Source organism: Eschscholzia californica, unplaced genomic scaffold (assembly GCF_041429995.1).
Source record: "Eschscholzia californica isolate CP2 unplaced genomic scaffold, dmEscCali1.0.p SCAF_3, whole genome shotgun sequence".
Taxonomy (NCBI): Eukaryota; Viridiplantae; Streptophyta; class Magnoliopsida; order Ranunculales; family Papaveraceae; genus Eschscholzia; species Eschscholzia californica.
The window spans coordinates 901,651-922,662 of NW_028238420.1; the positions used below are offsets into that span (position 1 = coordinate 901,651).

General features: G+C 37.3%; 3 protein-coding genes across 7 annotated transcripts; all 3 read right to left on the minus strand.

Annotated features, from left to right (window-relative positions):
* Window positions 1-3,149: 3,149 nt before the first annotated feature.
* On the minus strand, window positions 3,150-8,603 carry LOC147547461 (DEK domain-containing chromatin-associated protein 1-like). 4 transcript variants are annotated; one of them, XM_086672229.1, is made up of 11 exons: window positions 8,008-8,603; window positions 7,862-7,895; window positions 6,831-6,910; window positions 6,613-6,672; window positions 5,942-6,052; window positions 5,783-5,863; window positions 5,601-5,684; window positions 4,627-5,053; window positions 3,760-3,857; window positions 3,644-3,674; window positions 3,150-3,521 (listed from the first exon to the last, which is right to left on the minus strand). In XM_086672229.1, exons 1-11 carry the CDS (start codon window positions 8,401-8,403, stop codon window positions 3,349-3,351), a joined length of 1,575 nt encoding a protein of 524 aa, XP_086528355.1. In that variant the 5' UTR covers window positions 8,404-8,603; the 3' UTR covers window positions 3,150-3,348. The 4 variants fall into 4 exon arrangements, with proteins under 4 accessions (XP_086528355.1, XP_086528353.1, XP_086528354.1 ...); XM_086672227.1 differs by having other exon boundaries at window positions 4,615-5,053; XM_086672228.1 differs by having other exon boundaries at window positions 4,627-5,059.
* An 839-nt stretch (window positions 8,604-9,442) lies between these two features.
* Window positions 9,443-14,904, minus strand: ARP2 (actin related protein 2). 2 transcript variants are annotated; one of them, XM_086672231.1, is made up of 15 exons: window positions 14,750-14,904; window positions 13,772-13,882; window positions 13,462-13,596; window positions 13,267-13,338; window positions 13,094-13,172; window positions 12,848-12,897; window positions 12,411-12,514; window positions 12,245-12,313; window positions 12,094-12,157; window positions 11,525-11,593; window positions 11,361-11,444; window positions 10,671-10,729; window positions 10,211-10,277; window positions 9,866-9,949; window positions 9,443-9,780 (listed from the first exon to the last, which is right to left on the minus strand). In XM_086672231.1, exons 1-15 carry the CDS (start codon window positions 14,789-14,791, stop codon window positions 9,700-9,702), a joined length of 1,170 nt encoding a protein of 389 aa, XP_086528357.1. In that variant the 5' UTR covers window positions 14,792-14,904; the 3' UTR covers window positions 9,443-9,699. The 2 variants fall into 2 exon arrangements, with proteins under 2 accessions (XP_086528357.1, XP_086528358.1); XM_086672232.1 differs by having other exon boundaries at window positions 13,772-14,118; window positions 14,750-14,894.
* Window positions 14,905-15,710: 806 nt separating this feature from the next.
* On the minus strand, window positions 15,711-19,417 carry LOC147547463 (ACT domain-containing protein ACR6-like). The gene is made up of 7 exons (XM_086672230.1): window positions 19,057-19,417; window positions 18,606-18,651; window positions 18,351-18,465; window positions 18,176-18,243; window positions 17,185-17,826; window positions 16,443-16,547; window positions 15,711-16,355 (listed from the first exon to the last, which is right to left on the minus strand). Exons 1-7 carry the CDS (start codon window positions 19,101-19,103, stop codon window positions 16,014-16,016), a joined length of 1,365 nt encoding a protein of 454 aa, XP_086528356.1. The 5' UTR covers window positions 19,104-19,417; the 3' UTR covers window positions 15,711-16,013.
* Window positions 19,418-21,012: the final 1,595 nt, after the last annotated feature.

Sequence of the window (21,012 nt, forward strand, 5' to 3'; positions counted from 1 at the left end):
TTTTAGATGTGAATCCATGGCAATTGTATCGAAAGTTGTTAGATGAGTAAATGAACAGATCTTCACCTTTTAGTATGAAAAGGGGGGAAAAGCTAGGGTTTTCAGAAGTTGGGGGTTTTCCAGGGTTCTTGAGAGTTAGGGTTTAAGATAGCTTGAAAAGAGGGAAAGAGAGAGAGAGATGACCGGCAAAAGCTTGGCCGACCGGCCAATGCTTACGCCGACACGGGAAGGAGTTGAGCTCGACTCATGGAAGGTGGCAGCAGCTTGGACGTTCATGGAAGCACCCTCGAGTTTGGGATTTCAAGGGACTAACTTGGTTTTCATGGCAGCAACAAATGGGACTTAGAACGGCTCACATCAGCTCGTGTTTAGTGTTTGGGTCAAGGATAAATACCGGCTTTAGGGTCTGGGTCACGGACTAACCATTAACTATGTTGACTAATGATGGTAGTTAGCTATCGTCATTAGTCAAGGGGTCAACTGTTAGTCCGTGACCCAGACCCTATAACGGACAAACTTGTGACCTAAACACTAAAACCGGTACTTATCCTTGACCCAAACACTAAATATCCCTATTGATTTTGATGAGATTTTATCTCCGGTAGTGAAGATGCCCTCTATACGGTTAGTATTGGCATTGGTTGCAAGAATGAACCTAGAAATTGAGCAACTAGATGTCAAGACCGCTTTCCTTCATGGTGACTTGGAGGAAGATGTGTATATGGAACAACCAAGATATTCAGCACATAGTTGATTCTCATAGTCCGGAGGAAGGAAACGTGCTATCATTAATGGTTTGAGTTCCAACCAAGAAGAAATCGATGGTAGGTGTAATAAACGCCAACGTTTAGATTCTTGCTTCCACCAAGTAAGAGTCATTTTAGATAAATAACCAGTTACACAACGTACCTGTTCAAGACCTTCAACTTGCATGACATCAAAGAAAATCTCTAGATGGGAGACGTAATCCAAGAAATCCTCAATATTGATTGAACCGTCATAGGAAGGTACATCCATTCGAATACGATAAGAAGAATTAGGTTGTGTAAGCTCGTTTTCAGCGGAAGAAGGGAGATGGCCGATTTCGGTTTGTAAGTTGTGGTGTGGGGTGGGGTGGCTGATCGGGTGGTTGGTTGTCGAGCATTGGTTCGGGTATAGGGTTGGTTAGCCTCGCGGGTAGTGGTATGGTTAAGGAGCAGATTGGTTTCACGAGTGTTGGTTCGGTTAAAGGGCTGGTCGGTGTCACGGTGACGTGGGACTGAGGTGCGTTCGGGTTGGCGGGTGTAGGTGGTGATAGGTCCGGTTTCGTGGTTTCGTGATAAGGACTGGTTTTCTAGTGGACGGGTGTGGGTGTGACCTAATGTTTCTGCTTCCCAAGTTCGTGTGAAAGGGTGGTGCTCGGGTTCATGGTTACTTTGGGTATGTTGTTTATCCGGTTGACGGACGTATGGGTTGGTGAAGGGTGCTGCTTCCCGATTATGTGGGAAGGTGTGGTTCTTGGGTGGACGGTTTGTAGAGATTGGTTTGTTCGAATGGTGGATGTGTTAGATAGGTTGGATATGGTGTATACAACTGACCCGGTTCCTAGTGGTAATGGGTTCGGGGTATGGGAGTATCGGTTTGTCGGGAGTGGGTTGTTTGGTTGCAGATGGGTGGTTCGAACGAAGATTCGGTTGGCGCTGAATTAGGGTTTTGTTTGTCGATCAAAGGGTGATGAGTGTGTGTTGTTGGACCGCCTCGGGTGGGGTTTATGGGTTGTGCGAAGATGATAGGTGTTGTGGTCGGGTGGCTCAGTTCAGTGGTGGTGTATGGTTGGCGAAGAGGAGTGCTCGTGTATGCGGTGTTGGATGGTGGTGGCGAAGACATCTATGATGTTTGAGTGGGCAGTTATCGAGCTTATCACATCTATGATGTATCAAATGTCAAATATCACGTACTACGTAGATCGTAGTCGTCTTCCAAAAAAAAAAAACAAAGACAATGGCGTGAAGCCCAACAACTTTATTAATACCTACATAATCCCAATTCAAATAACCAAAGATTCCACCTTCTCTAGGATTTGAACCTGGGACCTCCAGGGATTTCTGGAGTTTATGTCAACACCTTGGAACCACTTGGGCTACCAACTATTGACTTTCCTCTCAAAATGTTGTTAGCCCCAGTGGTAAAGATTGACAAATGTCAAACTCTTTTGACCACAAACATCTGTTGGCACCCACTAAAATCGTTGTATAAAGATCTACCCATCTGAAATTCCAAGTAAATGTTTTGACTCGGACCGGTCGAACAAGTATCGAACTATTTTGAGACCAATTCGTGGTTAGGGTCTTCAGAAGTGTTTTTAATGGTGGTTTTGAATCAAGGTTCTTTCTCCCTTTAACGCCTCACGATGGATCAAGGATGGTTTGAAATTAAAGTTCTTCTCATAATAATTTGATTCTCTTTTTCTCTCTAAAACAATGTTTTTTTTCTCTCTCTAACTCCATGATAAGGTGTTGGTTATGGTTCGAAAAAGGAAACAGAATGGAGGGTCCGTCAGTACCGAGGCCTACAGAGGTGTCGGGGGCTAACAACACTTTTAGCCAGCCCTATCGCAAAAACTCTAAAAGTTCATATCGATGAAGGGAAGTTTCATATTGCGACCAGTCCAACGCCTCTCTTTAGTTCTCGAACTGACCAGTCTGGGGCCTCTTTTGGTCACTTGAACTGACCAGTCCGGGACCTCTCTTTGGCTCTCGAACTGGTGAGTCTGAAGAAGTAAAAAAGGATTGATCAAAGTCAACCCCTTTCCGAAGACACGAAGAGCAATTTTGGGACGCTTTTAACGGCACTCAATAAGTTATATAGGAAAACTACAAAACCACCCCTGCGCCTACCTTGGTTAAAGAATTACAAATTCTTAATGGGTATTGCTGAACTATACTGACAACATAATTCTAAGCATATAATTGTTCTAAGCTTTTGAAAAGAAGGCTACTCAAGGGTGTCATTCAATAACTAATGCTACAAATTTTAGTCCAATTCCAGCCTTTAGGACTGCAAGATATGACAAGTTTCTGCTCACCACATATGGAAGAATAGACTATTCAAAAATCAATAAAGAAAAGTAAAGGTAAAACCTAAACATAAATAAACAAAATACACTTGTATTGTACAAACAAACTAGTATTAAATTAGAAAGAAAATCAAAGGTAAAAGTAAAAGAAAAAAACAATTGGCAATCCTGTAACGGTAATAAACAAACTTACTCTCCTCCCCGTTTATGTCTTTCCCCCTTCTCAAAAGAAGGCTAGAAGGGTGTGTCATTCACTACCTAATGTTACAAATTACATCTATGAGTTCATAGATCTAGGAATCATTATCCTTGCCGGATTTGTCTTCTGAATTCTCACGAGCATCCTCATCACCTTCATTTCCGTCCTCTTCATCCTCCTCGTCGTCTGTCATATTGTTTATCACATCTTCAATTATGCTTTTCACTTCTGCCTTCTTGTCCGTTAGATCCACACCAAAGTGGGTTCCTATCGGGAAAACAAGCACAATCTTAAATATAACAAGTGAAAGCCAAATACAATCGTATGATGCTATTCTATACCATGAAACTAATAAAGATAATAAGAGTTCGAAGCAAAACAAAAATTACCTAGCTGCCTCAGAATATCGGATAGAGTTGCCTGCATATAAAATGATTGAACTATTTTGTTAATAGAGATCATAAGATAATCCGAGAAAAGAAAAACTTAAGAAACCAATACTAACCGTATTGAAGTCCACTTCCTTCAGAATAACACTCACTGCAGCATGCATCTCTTCACTGGTAGGTGCTGCCTTAGGCTTATTACTTGCCTTGCCTTTACCTATTCCAACAAGAAAAAAGAATTTCATAAATCAGTCTGCTTAAGTCAGTGTCATTACTGTAACGATAAAAATTTTATCTAGTTCATAACGCAAGACAACTGCATCTCACTGCTCCAATTCATAGTTCAGGAATCATACCAGAAGTTACGATCAACAAGTAGGGCAGAAAATGAAGTAAAGCCAAGAAAACTTTCAATTCAAGGGGGCCCATCAGACTAAGCCAGACCGAGAAATGCTGGACAACTTACAGGTCTATATGCATGATCTAGAACAAGCTAGCTATTGATGAGACAGTTGTGAAAAGTGAAAACTATAAAATATTGCTTCTGAAGTTACTACTTTTGACCTAGAAATTAGAACAAGAACTGAAAAACTGAGATACCATTTTATGATTTCTATTAAGAACATTAGCGACTGCAGGTCCATAGCAACTGCCTCTCAGACCTACTTTAGAGAACAGCAAGTCATTGCTCACCAGAATCATTAGAGATGCATGAATTATAAATTCGGCATGATTGGAACAGATGCCCCTAAATATAGATAATAAAAATACATACTTTAGAGAAAATCCGGGGTGCTGTATATGAAACGTATTGAAGTCGGGACATACATAGAAAAGCCAGAAGCTAATAGAAAGAGTAATATTCTCCAGACAGATATTAAGAACAGTACGAGCCTTCAGGAATTTAAATTTATCGTCAACAATGAGAAACATGTGTTACAGGCAAATGGGTAAAAATAGAAAAGGATTTATACCTGATTCCTTACCAGATAGTTTTGAGCTGGGCGTGCTCAACTTTTTGTCGCTTTTTGTTACATCTTTAGAAGGTGTGTCCTGATCCTTCTGACTTTTCTTTTCATCATCTTTCTTGTCTTTATTCTTTGAGACCTTGGGTTTAGGTGATGAAGCAGGAGGCTTTCGGCTTTCTGAAGATTTTGCTGGGCTTTTTGCAGACTTTGCCTTTGAGTCCTGTTTCATTTTCTTCTTACCAGAATCTTTACTCTGTTGTTCGTTTTCTTTGTCTTCTTCCTCTGACTCACTACCTTCCTGGTCGCTAATTTCTTTTTGCACTGATGCATCATCGTTAGCATCATCACTATCACTTTTAGCTTCTGAAGGAGACTCGGGTTCCTCAACATCTTCATTCTTTTCCTCGACTTTGGAGGCAGGCTCTTTTTTCTTTTCTGTGCCTTTCTGTTTCTAGTATTGAATATTTGCGACAAAGGAAAAAAGCAAGAAAATTTATGATGGGAGAGAAGAAGGTAACAGAACAGGCACATATTAATTAGCAGTTGTAGGCATAGCAAAAAATAAAAGTCATCAGCAGTTCTGAGACGGCTGCCTGCTGGTCCTGATGATTTGGTAACACACATTTGTTGCACAATTTACTTGGTTTGGAGAGAAACTAATTACATACTATTCAAGTATTGCAGGACTACAGATCCAGGGAATGACTAATAAGGAGATTCAGGATACTGGACCATTTCTGGGCCGAAAGCATAAGAACTAGTGAACATCTATGTTCTCGATCACCTCAATTGTGTAAATCAGAGAACAGCAGAACTTTTCACATTTCCAAATATTTTTTCTACAAGAGTACTGCTAAAACAAAGAATCTCCTCAGAAAGTGGAATAATGTTTGTATGTTCATGTTACCGAAAGAATTTGAAATGAATTTTAGAATTCTGTCAACATAGTGGAAGCTAAGGATGCGTGTAGAGATAATATTCACTCTGCGTACCTTGTTTTGCACTGCTGATGCCCCTCTAGCTGTAGTCCCTGCACTCACTGGCGATTTCCTTTTCTGTTTCTTATTTTTCTGCAACTGAAACAAAAGAAACCCCAACAAATTGTTAACACCCAAAGAACTCTATCTGATATATTAATCCCCTAAAAGAGTGTTGTTATTGGCAAAATACGAACCTGTTCCTTTTCAGCAAGTGAAACTTCTGTTGTGGCATGTGGGGATTCCAAAAATTCCACTAATTTTGCTAATATATCTTCCTGAAAGTATAAATCCGCCCGGTAAATAACAGTTTACATCAACCAACAGAAAGAGACATTTATCACTGACTGACCAACCTTCTTTTCTCGCATCTTAGAGACCGGGATATCAAGAACATCACAAAAATCCAACAGTTTTTCTTTCACACATTTGTCAAGCTTTTCCTTTATTTTCGTCCTGTGCTTTTCCTGCGAAGAGGATAAAGTCGGCTCCTAACATATACATGTGCACATTGACAACTTAACGAGAAAATAAACTGAACTATTGTTAGCATTACTTGGAAGGAGTATTTAAAATATAAAAAAAATGTCCACAGTGCGCACATAAATATTGTTAAAGATAAGTTCAATGTTTAAAAAAGTGTTTTTAGGCCTTGATGCAGTTTTCTTTGGCAATGCGAGGCGGTGCCTCGAGACGTTAAAGAGGCGTAGCTTCAATCTCGTATAATTTAATTTAGTTATAGTATTTTCTTCTATTAACAGTATGTTTTATTGAATTTGTTTGTCGTACTCTAGAAAATTAATTTTTTAATAGTAAAGTTAAAGGATATGAATGCTTTCGGCCACTTCTACCCTTTTGACTACCTCTAGAAGTTGAAGAAAAACAAAGGAAGCTATTACAACACCGAGGCATAAGTTCTAATGCGGTACACCTATATTTTGCCTCGACGCGTACGCCTTGATGCGCATCTTATGCGCCTTTTTAAACATTGGATAAGTTCAGTCTTTCCTAAGAGATGTTATAGTACCTCATTCTCCACCCATACAAAGCCAGAAAACTGATTTATATTTTTCTTCAGACTGTGCACCTGCAAAATGTATGTCCCAGTTACTTTCTAACAAAATTCAAGGGTCGCACCAAATGAATAGGCCGAAGCCAATTAATACGCAAAAACAGATCAAAAGGAGCGAAGAAGGGATAGAGCCACATAACTATAATAAATTTCACTACAAAAGGAGAGTTCACCTTTGCTCTTTTTCCAAAAAGTACTGTATGCAGAGTCTGCAAGTTTTCGTCAGGTTTCCTCTTGGACAACTTGAAAGCCACTGAAATGTATAATTTGTTCTTTAAGACATCAAAATATCAAATGCAGAATAATAAATCACATAAATTCCTTTCCACCTCATAAGACACAAAAAAAGAATAAGAAAAATATTTGCTACATCCAACAATCTTAATATGTTAAAACTCACATATGATGGCACAAAATTCTATTTACTACACTATCAGAAGGGGCCGATCTTGACTTTCCTCTCTTTTGGAAGTTAACTTTATAACTTACCTCTCAGCTGCAGCCCAGAAAGTACTCGACTATTTTATATATTTGTCCCCTTAAAACAAATTTAATAAGCTAAAACCTCCTTCAACGTCAATCTTGTCTACATTATTTGCAGCGTATTTATGAACATTTTTTAGCAATTAAAACAATCAAAAGATCCCAAAATCAACCAAAAAAAGAATCTAAGAGTTGAGAGTAGGATTATCATCATTCTAGTCCCTGAGGTATGGTCTTACTTCCTTAACCCGGTCCAAGCAGTGTGGTGCACTCCACAAACAATTATCAACATGTTGGGCAATTTAGAAGTAGGGGAACTCAACAACTTTCAAGCAAAACAAGGTTTAGGAAAAGCGATTGTTCTAAATCAGATCTCTGTAGTTCGTGAGGAAGAAAAACTGGGGGTTCTAATCTTTTGTTTCCGAATTTCATGCGATATCTCAGTTAGTTCAGGACGCCAGGATGGCAGGGTCGTCTGTGTTATCGTTTGTTTTTCCGAAATTTCTGTAAATCTTCCCATTCATTATAATAAAAACAAATTCGCAATTATAAAAAAAATTAAATTAAATTATTCATTCTTCTGCTGCCAAATGTGATGACCAAAAAAGAAGAAAGTTTCAATTTTTAATTCCTTTTGAGCAGTGGGGCATAACAAATTTATGAACAGATCCACGAATTAAAGTTGAATTGAAAAAAAACAAGATCAAATAAGAATATGTACCATTAGGGATGTCCTTCAGTTGTGTCCCATGACCCTGAAATCCAGTAAACCCAAATCAAATAAATCAGTAATTGGTAAACAAATTAAAACATCTATAACAAAAAGAGGTCTGAAATCCAAATCAGATAAACCCTAATTTTCAATACCTTTTCAATGGAAAGGGTTTTAGGTGTAGATAATCTCTCAGAAGGAGCAGAATACCGCTCAACAATTTTCCTTTCTCTTGAAGGTCTCTCAGTTGGCGTCACAGGTTCAATAGAAACCGAACTCTTTCTCTTTCTAGGTTGACTCTTACCCTTACTCTCTTCACCACCTGATTTGTTCGATTCTTCTTCAACTTCCTTCGAACTAGCCTTCCGATCACTTCCTCCTCGGCCTTTCTTACTTTCTTCCTCTTCTTCTTCGTCGTTACTTTCTCTCTCTTCCGGATCTTCTCCTTCCTCTTTCTCGGCCATCTCCGTATCTTCCTCCTTTTCTCCTTCCTCTCTACTCTTTTCCACCTCTTCGTTAAGCTTCTTATCTTCTAGGGTTTCAGTAGCCATAACCAAGAAGAGATCAAATCGAATGAAAAATCAACAAACTTTTGTTCAAACCCTGAGAATTGCGAAACCCTAGAGAGAGAGAGAAGTGTCGTAGTGATCTGAGTTTCTGACGAGTAGTTGAGTTGTAATTTTAAGTACTTAGTGGATTCTCGCCGTGAAAAACTGAACCCCCTCTTTTTTTGGTTGTCAACGTTAAATATAACGTCCAACTCTTCAGATTCCCTCAATTATGAGATCCAAATGTCGTAATTTGTCAGAGAGTTAAAAACAAGGGGTTATTTCATAATTGAAGAGAATATGATGTAGCGGATCTAATAATAATTACTTACTAAATATAGACTATTCTCTAATTTATTCTTTTCCTTGAAATAGGGCGCTAAATTTTTAAAAAATTTGGTGGGAAATCCGGATCTAGAAATCAATATTTTCGTGGAATTTTTTGCTGTGGCGGGAAAGTTTCCCGCTCTTATTGGGGTTGGGGGATTCGAATTCCAATGAAAATATTTTTTAAATTAATTTTTGGTACCATTTGACAGATAAAAGTGCACATGTGTCGAATTTAACCATTAAAGGTTTCTTGATAGGCCACATGATGTTCTATTCTCATTATTTTTATTGTATTGGTTGGTAAATAAGATAATCCAAACATCTTAGCCTAGAAACATAACGATCGTTCAGTTTGATATAAAATCCGTCTACGTTAATACTAGGGCAATTTGTGGTTTCACAGATATGTTGCCTAGAAATTATATTGTTTTAAATATAGATTAATGGTGTAGATTTATCACACATAGGCCTACTAAGGAAGTTGCTTTCCGAAAATTATATTGATTTATCACACACAGGACTTAGCCCTCTTCTTTTTCGTCCTTTTATCTGTATGTTGATGTATCAATTGTTCAAGAACTACTTGAGCCTATCTACATCTCATAATGACGAGAGCTTTAAAGATTGCTTCGGTTCAGTTAGCTTGTTTGAATCATAAAACAAGTAGTTGGTAGATTCTTCAAAGAATTGACCTAATTATTGAAATCATGTCTGCCAAACTCACTGGATTCAAATAAACATATGAAGCTCTGCTATGAGGACTTCTACAAGATGAGGTCAAGAAAATCATGTTGCAACATCGAGTAATCAAACAGTCAAACTTATATGCGAAACAGAGAGAGTTGTTTTCGATTTACTGATTTAGGTAGTAATCTAAGATGCAATAACTGAAATCCCAAGATCTCTCTTAAAGACTACAACAAGGGAAAGGGCTTCATTTTCCTGTATAAGGTTTAGTTTTGAAGTTAATTAAGCTTGACCACACTTGCTTAAACAAGCAAGACCTTCCTCGAGATAGTCTTGTCTGCTGATCCAGAACTCAGGTGCATCCTGCAAGTTAATAGCACACGAACACATGTTGGTATATTGTGGGCAATTTTGTGTGTAAAGAGTGTCGGAGAGAACAAAAGAGTACCTTCATGATTCCTGCAAGGACTGCTCCGCCGAGGTACACCATGTGCTTTCTTCTTGGTGGATCCTCTATCCTTAATCGCAGTTTCTGCCATTGACACAAAAGTCGATTCGTGATGAGTAAACGGGAAAGATAACATATTTGTTCAAGTAGTCTATTAATGTCCATACATGAAGTAATAAAAGCGTGTGTTCGCGAAAAGAACATTGAAAGAGCAAATAAAATATGATCCACAGAAGGTGCCTTCTAGCCAGATCGTTGACTGAATTTGCTTACTTTTATACATCTAGATGATATACAAACATGGAAGACAGAAAATAAAATAAAAAATCAAGAACCCAATCTTACTTTTAATCCGTCCTTGTTTCCCTTCAAGACGACGTCAAGGTAACGATCTTGAATTTCTTTCTCCAAACTATAACAAGATAGATAAGAACATCAGCTTATAGCAATCACGAGAAACCCAAAATCTGTTCCAAGGCAATATTATGATATTATTTTACTTCTTTTAGTATTCGTGAATTGTGACTTTGAACTTCACAAAGGTCTTTCTTGTTATTTTGGATAATGTGAGGTTAGCATGTTATATTTGTTATTTTATTCAAATTAAATGACAGAACAACGGTATGACGACACCCTTGGTAGAAAATTGTCCAAATTAGCAGAAAATCTACGTCAACAGTGCTAAATGCAATAGCCAAAATCTACATCAAGTTAAAGACTTCATGATTGCAAGAATTTAAAATTTTCTCTTCTACTGAATAAAATCTTTTGCTGGTTTGCAGCAAAGAGGAAGTTAGAGCATTACCGACTTGGTAATCCAGGATACATGGTACTTCCTCCACTCAGAACTATATGTTGATAAAGCTGCACATTTCAAGCAAGTTGGACAGTTTAAGTGGATATAATTTACTCAAACAAAATCGAAGAAAGAAATCTGAACTGCAAGAATAGCCACATTACTGATGCTACCTAGCTACCTAGTCTGAGCTGTCTTGGACAGCACTTCTCAATTACAACTGAGAAACTGCCTTCTGGCTTTTATCAATTTGAATTATATCCATCCAATTACTTCTGGATTTCTGATGTTATGGGTAGGTAATGAAGCACTTCTACGATCTACAAACTGCAATGATTCAAGTAACTGACTGACAGTTTAGATGGTATTATTCAATCGCGGACTAAGCGATATCTATGTCACCTTATATGATGAATTAAAGAACAATTGATCATAAGGAGAAGCTTTACCACACTCCGGTAGGACATTCGGGGTTACTACTTGGAATGCTTAGAGACCACATATAGCTGGATAAGTGAGATGTAAGAACAATAGTAGAACATTTATAATTTTGTGACTCTAGAGCTGCCCTGTTAGTTCATGGGCATGGTTGTTTATCTTCATTACAGTAATTAAAAGATAAGGATATCACTAACACTAAGAGTAACTAGCATTGATGTGTTTGTGAAGCATATAAAGTTCAAGAACGATTTAGGTTACCGTCATCCGATTATCAATATCCATTTCCTGAATGCATCGGAAAACCATGTCTGCCATTCCGTCACCTTCAACATCTATCAGCTCCTACAACCCAAGATTTAATGTTTTGAAACTCCCAAATAGTATTGCAGAAAGTGGTCACACATCTATTCATAAAGACTTACTGGAGTGAAAAGAGCCTCTGGTGCTTGGAAGCGTTCAGTGCCAACCTTAATAACCCTTCCATCTGGCAGCTGATCAAGTTAACTTTTAGAAACAAGAATACCATATGAGAAATTTAACATAAAGATCTACAAACTAAAAAAAATTTGAATATTTATAACTACCAAAGACTGCAACCTAGCTTTTGGACTCAGATAAAATGTTTAGGATAAACAAGAGGAAACCAAGGTTATGCTATTACTATGAGATGATCTGTACTGTTTTGTGACCAAATTCATATTGAAACTGGAATGCATGCCTAGAAGCACAACCCTTTCTTAGTTGTGCATTTTGCGGAAATGAGATATCAAGATTTACACAAGTCATGGGGGATTAAAGAGTTCGAAGTATATGTCTTTTCCTTGTAAACACACCATATCTTCTAAATTTTGTTGGATTAGGCAACTTGTTTGGATCCTAGCCACATAAAACAAAATATAAAAAATGCGTTGATGTATATAAACTATCAGGTAATATTTCTTTAAATTTGGGACACTTTCATGCCAATGATATGAACAAATATCCAACTTACAGTATAGTTTTTCACGAGGATAGTAGTCTCCAGTCCTAGCTGGTATTCTCGTTTATAATCGTAACTGCAAAGTGAGTATTTCTTACGAGTTAGAAGAAATGAGAGTTGCACCAAATAAAATGCAACCGGGTACCTTTAACTTCCAACTTACCTGATATAGCAGAGTTTCTCTTTAATTTCTCTGACAGCCTCAAAATCTGCATTCTTGTTCATTGAATACCTTCAAGAAAAAAAAAATAGGGTTAGAAAACCAGATGCACCAAAGTGTTCAGTTAGGACTAATCACCACAGCTAAGCTAAAGAAAGTAAGCACTTACCCTCTGCGCATGAGCAAATCTACAAGATAAGATGTTATGTGTCGCCCAGCTACATTCATTCGCTTTGTAAGATGCGGAAATGAATAACCATCAACTACAGGTACCTAAATGAAAAGATGATAGCAACTTTAGTAATTGCAGTGAAAACATGTACCTCATTAAAGTCCACTGCAGTAGCTGAGACGATGGGTTATCTGAAACTCTTTGTTCTAAAAGGCTAACTCTGCGAACACCACTAATAACACACAACAAGTCCATACTAATAAGAATATGTGCGACAGACATGAGGGTGGGTTGAGAAGACTTGTCCATGTTCAAGTACTAAAAGAGATTTTTGTAAGAAAATTGAAACTATCCAATGCAACAACCATATGAAAAAATCACGACAAACTTCAACTCAAACAAAATCATCTCTCTAGTTTTCTAGAGTACCTTACCACATGAGTGACACCATCACCAGAGTCGATAACAAGACCAGTGAGCAACCCTGTTAAGAATTCAAGTAAGCACCCCAGCAGATGTCAATACGTCATGCAAACAAATCAGTATGAAGTGGTTTCACCTTCGTCCTTAGTGTTCCCAAAAGATTTTATATCGTACATGAAAAGTTACATGATATAACCATGAGTCCATGACAAAATGAGACAATTGAAGTCATAACCTTCAATAACATTTGTAAGCACCTTGAGCGTACAATGTCAGTACAGCTTGAATTTGAATGAAGACGCCAGAGAAATTATACTTCTCAAACATCGTCTCTACCTGCGGTTTCAAATTCATTTAGAACCAAATGCAATAGGTAGCAGTATGCCAACTGATTAAGTACATTTTTTCAATGGAAACTAAAGAGACCCACCATTTTTTCGCGGTTCTTTGAGGGATTCAGAGGTGGATCTGTTAGCAGAATTTTACATTCTGAGGGGTCTATCTGTTCAAAAGAAAAACAGTGGATGTTAATCTATACTGTTAAGTGACATTATTCTGTGGATGGACTACAACACGAATAGCTATAAGTTACAAACACTGTGATTAGAATCACCAAAAAATTTACCTTCAGCTCCTTAAAAAATGCATGGTCCCAAACGTGGCCCATATCGTCCCAGTTCTGCACAATACCGTTGTTAACTGGGTAAGATATGTCCAATTGATGTCGCAGTTCGGCACAAGCTTCACCTACTACAATGTCCTGAATGAACAAAGAAAAACAATAACCTGTCTCATAATTGGGTATATTAGTTAAAGAAACTTTGACATACATAAATATAACTTCGATTTTGTGCCTTGAAACTGAAAATCGTTTGAACAACGGCTTCCTTTTGGAGAATAGCAAACCTCGATAAAATTGTTCAAAAACGCCTCACCTTTAACTCTTGTTCCACAAGTGATTCTTCGTACCGTAGCATGGGCCTCCCCACAACACAAGGGAATACAGATGTTGGAAAATTCTCACCAGCAAAACCACACTTTACATACTGCAAACAAAAATAAAAAATAAAAAAAAAGTTTCAAAGTTGTCAAACTAAGACCTGTTAAACTGTCCTTTTCCGATGCCATTTTCCTTGAGTATTTTCTTTAGACTATGGAACATTGATAAGCCAAATACATTAAAAGGCCTTCTCGAACAAGTCATTGCCTTGGCCATTTGGTGGAGCATCTGGTTCGAAATTAGAAAGGAAACAACCAGCTATTCCGTGATGTTGAATGTAACCTAAAAAGGGTTATCAAGTCAATTAATGCAATGATACACTCTTGGGGAATACCCAACTAGATATTATGAGAACACTTCTTTGTCTTCGGTGATGAATTTATGGGAGAACATTGTTTCTACTATCTACTTCTTGTTTTCTCTCGTTGTGAAGCCAATATCACCATTTGCTTATAACCTAGATAACCTAATCCCACACATGGATGTGGTAAGTATGCTATGTATATGTGTTTGTTTGACTTTAATTGAAAAATGGGTACCCCTGGTTTATGTTAGATTCTCAATTTCTTTTGATCTACTAGGTGAATTGAAAGGCAACCCAGAAACCCTAAGAGCAAAGATCTCCAAAATTTCTAATTTATGAGTCTTAATTGCTACCCAAGTTTAGGATGTTTATGTTATGATGAATTCAAACATTGGGTATTCGTATAAAAGCTGTTTCAGTTAGATTAACTATCGATTTTTTTTTTGTATATTATATGAACATAACCAGCAAAAAGTAGCAGAGAAATTTAAATTAGGCTTTTGTTTAAGCTCGATATTTTACTGAATTGGGATCAAATTAGCAGGTTTTTTCATTAGATGAGATAGATCTTGAAGATCGTAGAGAGAGAGAGGGAGAGAAGAAGCTTACCCCAGTGCCATTATCGCAGACTACTACATTTTTGTTATCCATTTCTCTCACCGATTCCTCTTCCTTCTTCTCTCTTCTCTTTCTCTTTCTCTTTCTCTCTCTAAGGTTGGAAGTAGTAGGACTAGGGTGTGTATCACGCACGTATTGAGTATGATGAAAGCATCAGTTGACGAAAACCCCTTTTTTTTGTCAAATTAGCTATGTAGTCCCCATGAGTTTTGTACATAACGGAAAAGTACTATCAATCACCCAACTCCTTAAAAGGACCCTTTTTTCACTACACAAAAGTAATACTTCCATTTTATGTTGTCATGGTTTTACATAGCTTCGGAAATGATGGAAGCATTGGTAATAGGTGCAAAATCAAGCTTAGAAAGTGTTTGATGGGTTAGTCGACTACGATCAGTAACTGTGGGCTTGGGTCATCAAAATTTAGTTGTTGTAGAGATTTCCATGATCCATGATCGATCGATCGGTACCACATTGGTTTCAAGGTCACTAGAAATGGTGGAAGAGATCCAAGACACATAACATTGTAAGTGTTTATTTCTTTGTTTCTTCCGAACTATGTGAACCTGATGACCATATCATAAACTTGTTACTTACATATTCGTGTATAAAGAGCACCTCTCTTCTTTTAAAGGGTTAGTTCTTCTTCTTCGATTCAAGACTGTTGAGATACGTGATATATGAGACGGATCGATATAAAGGGATCCGACGATCAAGACGATCCAAGATATTAGAAGATATAAAAGATATAGAATAATACATACTATCTAATGGTAGTGTCTGTTTTTAACTCATTGTCTAAACCTTGCTCGCCTGATTCGTCTCAATCTAAACCGTCTGTCTCAAATTACCCAAAAAACAACAGAGCGAAGATTAAAAAAATAAATTTCCTCCTCCAAACATACTACGTTAGTTCTAATGCAAGCACAAAATCAATTCCATAAAAGCAATCTAACAACATAATAGATGACTTTATATTTATATCCATATTTACATTATATTGTAATAGATACTACTTTGTACACAATGTAATTACAATTTACATAATTGTAAGTGCTACAGAACTTCAATAGAGCCATGGAGATCAAATCCTGCAATATACTTTACAGTCTATGAGGGTGATTTATCGTTTTCTTTTGCTTAAGTATCACGATGCCTTCCGTAGTATTTCACAGTTCCTATACTATGTTTATTTACAGTGTGTTGGATGCAATGTTTGATGATCTTTGTACAATTTCGAACATAGAAGTATACATTAAGAATAGGATCTGATCATTCTAAAATTTTGAAACGTTCGAGCTTTAAAGAGATTGCCGAAGAGGAAACCTGTAGTTGTCTCAGACACCGGTTTTGGGGAGCGACTTGAGTTCTTTTTCACCCGAAGTTCAGTTTCTCCAATCTCTCGACAGATTGAGTCGACAATCTTAGGATCAACAGAATTACCAGACACATCAGTAACGTAGAACGTGTCCTTCGCTTTTCCACCTTTTGTTGAGATCTCTGCTCTCTTTATGGTCAAACTATTCTCTCTGAAAATCCTTGTGATTTTAGATAGGAGTCCAAATCGGTCTTCTGTGTATAATTCAAGTTCCAGTCCCTACCGAGCCAAGGATGAGTATCAGAACAAAAATCGAAACATTTTTGGTATCATTACAAGCTTTTAATCCGAAATTATATATTATACCTCTGAAACTCTTCTTTCGATAGCTGCTTCTAGACACTGTGTAACACGATGTCTTTCTGCTTCTGAATTTATAGGAAGACCATCAATGTGCCGGATATAATATTCCTATAACCCAAAACCCAAAGTCCTTTTAGTCGTTAATCACACAATGCTACACTGCCATATGTTGTTTAAAGAACGATTGCAAAGTAAAATAATCAGTAATCATCGTTAAAACAGACGCTTCTAGAAAGCGTCAATGCAGAATTATCCATTTGCTTGACCGCTCCTAAGTTTTTGTTAACATAATCCCACATCACCTGAACATGAGAATTTATGAAGTGGATAATTTATGGGCAAGCCGGCTGTCAAAGAGAGTTAAGCTCAATGGCCTCTAACATATACCAGAATTAGTGCCGAATGACTTCAACCTGGCATTGAGGGGAGATATTAGCATTATCCTACATCGCCAAAGCTGAAGTCACTCGGCCCTCCTCTGCCCACATCACCTGGACATTAGAATTTGTAAAGCAGATATGTCTCAGGCAATCGTTGCAAGCCGTTTTGCAAGGAAAGTGATGGTGATGGCCTCTTAACACTTTCATGATTAGTTTCTTATCAAATAAGAAAGTAACTTTACTTGGTTACTGTTTGAATTTGCCCAGGCATTTTTTTTGGCATAGCAAGTGACAATTATTAGTCAATTTATAAAACAATTGAGTTTTTATGTTTCTGGTTAAGAATTTCTCTAAACTTGAATTACCTGGTATGCTTCTATCTCTCCTGTTTTGACAGTTCCATGAAATACCACATACTGCATATCTGTTAGGGCACAAAGAGTGTCGAATAAGAGCTTAGGGCGATCTTTGGACCTTAACATAACTACGGTATAATCCTTCTCCAAACAATCCCATAAATCAACTTCAGGTCCTTGTTTCTTATCCTCATCGACTCTTCCTGTTCCATCTATACGTACCTTTTCATAATCCCTGTCGTCAAACAACATCTGGTGCAATCTTCTCTCTCTATGGGTAACGCCCGGTGGCGATAAAATCATTTTTGCTGTCTTGGTATCATTATTTCCTTTGAGAACATATCTAAGGAGTTCCTTGATTGTCGAAAGATGTTTAGGATCTTCAATAGCAGAACCTGTGAACTCGTCGGTTACATGAACAACTGCGGCAGCTCTAGCGTTGTGGGTCCATATCTCTGCATTTACTACATTACAGTGAAGATCCGCAAGCACAGCGCATATTTCGGACAGTAAACCAGGCCTGTCCGAGCCCGTTAGCTCAATTGAAGTGTCCTCTTTAGAAGGCATTAAACCAACAGTACTCCTCAAAGTGGGCACTACTCCAATAGTACTTCTCAAAGATGGCAAGAAACAATCATTTGTTTCCAGAGTCTGTAAATTGAACACGTACATGAAATTCAAAAATGAGGCATACAAAAAAAAAAATCACATGTACATGCTAAAAAAGTTAAAAAAAATTATGTGCTATTTGGGACAGCCTTATAGAATTAGATAGCAATTTTTTCTAAGTCATATCTGAATTTGACTAGAGGTCTGAGTTGACTGGGGTCGGAACCGCCGCATCCTAAAATGTTTGTTCTGTCTTGACTCGTCGGAAGGGCCCATTTGGCTTGATTTTGGATCCATTTGATTCGGACGAGTCAAATATCAGACAATGAGAAGAAAAATGATTCATTTGATCATAGTTTCGTTTTAATATATTGCAAATTTAGTTGCTTACCCCTTTTATATAATTGATGACTCCTTCATCTCTGAGTTTTTCCCCATCTTGATCAGTAACATTGAACACTGAAAAATTCAAATTGGGTGGTAGATAAGAAGATGAATTAGTATAGTAAAAATCTTCAAAAAAAAAAAAAATCGAACTTTCCGCAATTAGAGAAATTGAACTGTACCATTCATGAACCATCCTCCATCAGAAGATATGTATGCCTTTATTATGATTAGGTTTAGATCTGTGAGAAGTTGAACTACTTCTAAGAGAATTCCATGTTTTTTAACACTATCAACCTGAACAAGAGCAACCTTTTTTTAGTAAATTCCATATTTCACAGATCATACATAGAAGCTAGTAACAGAATAAACCCTAGCTAGTACAGAAAATTTGAAAATAGAAGAGAATAAAATGATTCAGGCATTTTATCATTCACCTGAACTACAGTGGCAGTTTCACAAGCTTCATTGTCTATCACAACTCTGCACAAATACAAATCATATTTCATGAGAGAGAGAGAGAGAGAGAGATAGTAGAACATCAAATTAAACCCAGAAATATTTAGAAAACAGAGCAAATTCCACAAACCCTTTCAATTGATCCAGAAAAACTGCACAATTCAAAAAACTACTAACAACCCATAAATCTCCACTGAAATTAAAGAAAACCCAGAAGAGAGAGAGAGAGAGAGAGAGAGAGAGAGAGAGAGAGACTTGAACATCAAATCTAAACCCACAAATAGTTAAAGAACAGAACAAAACAGGGCAAATTCCACAAACCCTTTCAATTAATCCATGAAATACTGCACTATTCAGAAAACTACTAACAACCCATAAATCTCCATTGAAATTAAAGAAAACCCAGAATAAGAAGAAGAAGAAGAATACCTTGGTGGGTTCATCCTCCTGATAAACTTAGCATACTCATCCTCCATCACTCTGAGATCTATCACTTCTTTTCCAAATTCCAAAGCAACCCCTCAAAAATTTTCACCAAAAACTTAAACTTGATCTAATCTATTTAAATCTAACTGAGTAAAGTATGAATGAATTTGGCTCCTACTGTTCTGGAAGAACACAATACTGTTCAGAAATTCCCCAAATTAAAAAGCACAAGAGCAACTTTACCTCACAATTGGAAGTCTTCTTTGACACTGGTCAGCCTGCCCCACACTAACAAAGTATTTAGTTGAGCTGTCAGTATCTTATTGGACAAAACGAAGGTTCCAGTTTCCAAACGGGCAGCTATACTGGGACTAATGCTACTGCCAAGTGGAAGTAAAACGCTGACGTATTCATGATACCTTTCTGACGTGTCAGTTAACTTGTGGTTGTCGGTGGTGCTTTACCGTTAGTCCACCCAGGTCATACAGCTTTGATCAGTAACGTTAACTAAGCTCCATACCTCTCTGAGGAGAATTTAGCCATACTCACGGTTGATGTCTAATTAGCGATATCTCCCTTTTAATTGGATATTAGTACATTAGTGAAGTTATTTTTGCCATCTAACAATAGAAAAGTAGTCTTACGCTAGGGCCGTGTGGTGAGGGGTGCGAGCCGTGCGCCCGCACAGGGCCTCCCACCACATGGGGCTGATTTTTAGCTTTGAGAGGTGTAGGGAGAAGTAATAAGTAAAAAGAGTGTCATGGTATAAACATCTAAATGCAAGCAGCTCAGTTGGTTTGATGCTTCATTATCAATACGGGAAGTCCCGTAAATCTCAAATCACTCTTCATCAGTCTCTAACGTATACCTTTCTTAAAAATGTGTCTTTCTCTTGTTCACGGACCTCGCTTCACTTTTAAATTTGTTCTAAGTTAAAATCATAATCGACAGTCACACATTGACGAGATCAATAATTTAATTTTTCTAAAATTTTAGTAGACACCAACATTTGATTATTTTAAGGAAAAAGTTGTTTTGTTATGAAGGAAAAGCAGCATACACGCCTAAATGTTAATTTTTATTTCCATAGTTTAATGTTTATTTTTTTAATTTCAAACTAATGTTTTATAAAAATAAGACTCTCGTCAAACCAGAGAAGTTTTACATAAAACGCGTCACGACAATCATATAGTAACATTATACATTGAGTTTGGATTTGTTAATGATTCAATCTTAAGTTTATAGTTAAATCATTTGAAAACAAAAAAGTTCAGATAAAAGAAACTCTCTTGTTTTTTTATATAAAGGGGCCCACTTCAAATTTAGCACCGGGCCCCTAAATTGTCAAGCACGGCCCTGGTCTTACCTTCACTATATTTTCTATATCTTATTCTAGTAGCTCTGTCGTCGTCGTGACAGTATAATTTTCATCAGTTTATGGATTCTTCTTTAATCCAGTTAATAGTTTTTCTTTTAATTTACAATCTTCCATTCAGTTTGTCTTTTGATTTTGTATTGTTTGAAAGTACACGACTTATAATTCATATAATGACTAAGAGATATGAGGAGGTCTTCTTGGAGATTGGTTGTGTTTGGAAAACTTTAGTTTTAATTTAAATCAAATGGAACAATTGGTAAGGTAGAAATAAGATGAATACAAGAGAGAGAAAAAAAAGTAAATTTTGAAAAATGAAGTTTCGTCAGCCAAAAATCCATGATGTTAGCATTACTGAGGAAGGGATATGAGAGATCAAGAAGAAAGAAAGAGGTAAAAAAGAAAATAGAGATATGACTACTTTTCGTGTTTTTAAGTGAAAAAGATGAAGGATGCGCAACAATTAAGGGGGGGGGGGGGGGGGGTAGTGGATCAAGACATTGGGGGACATTTTCATGTCCCTCAATGTCCGTGTTATTCGTTGGGGACATTTGAAATGTCCCCAAATGTCCGTGTTATCGGTT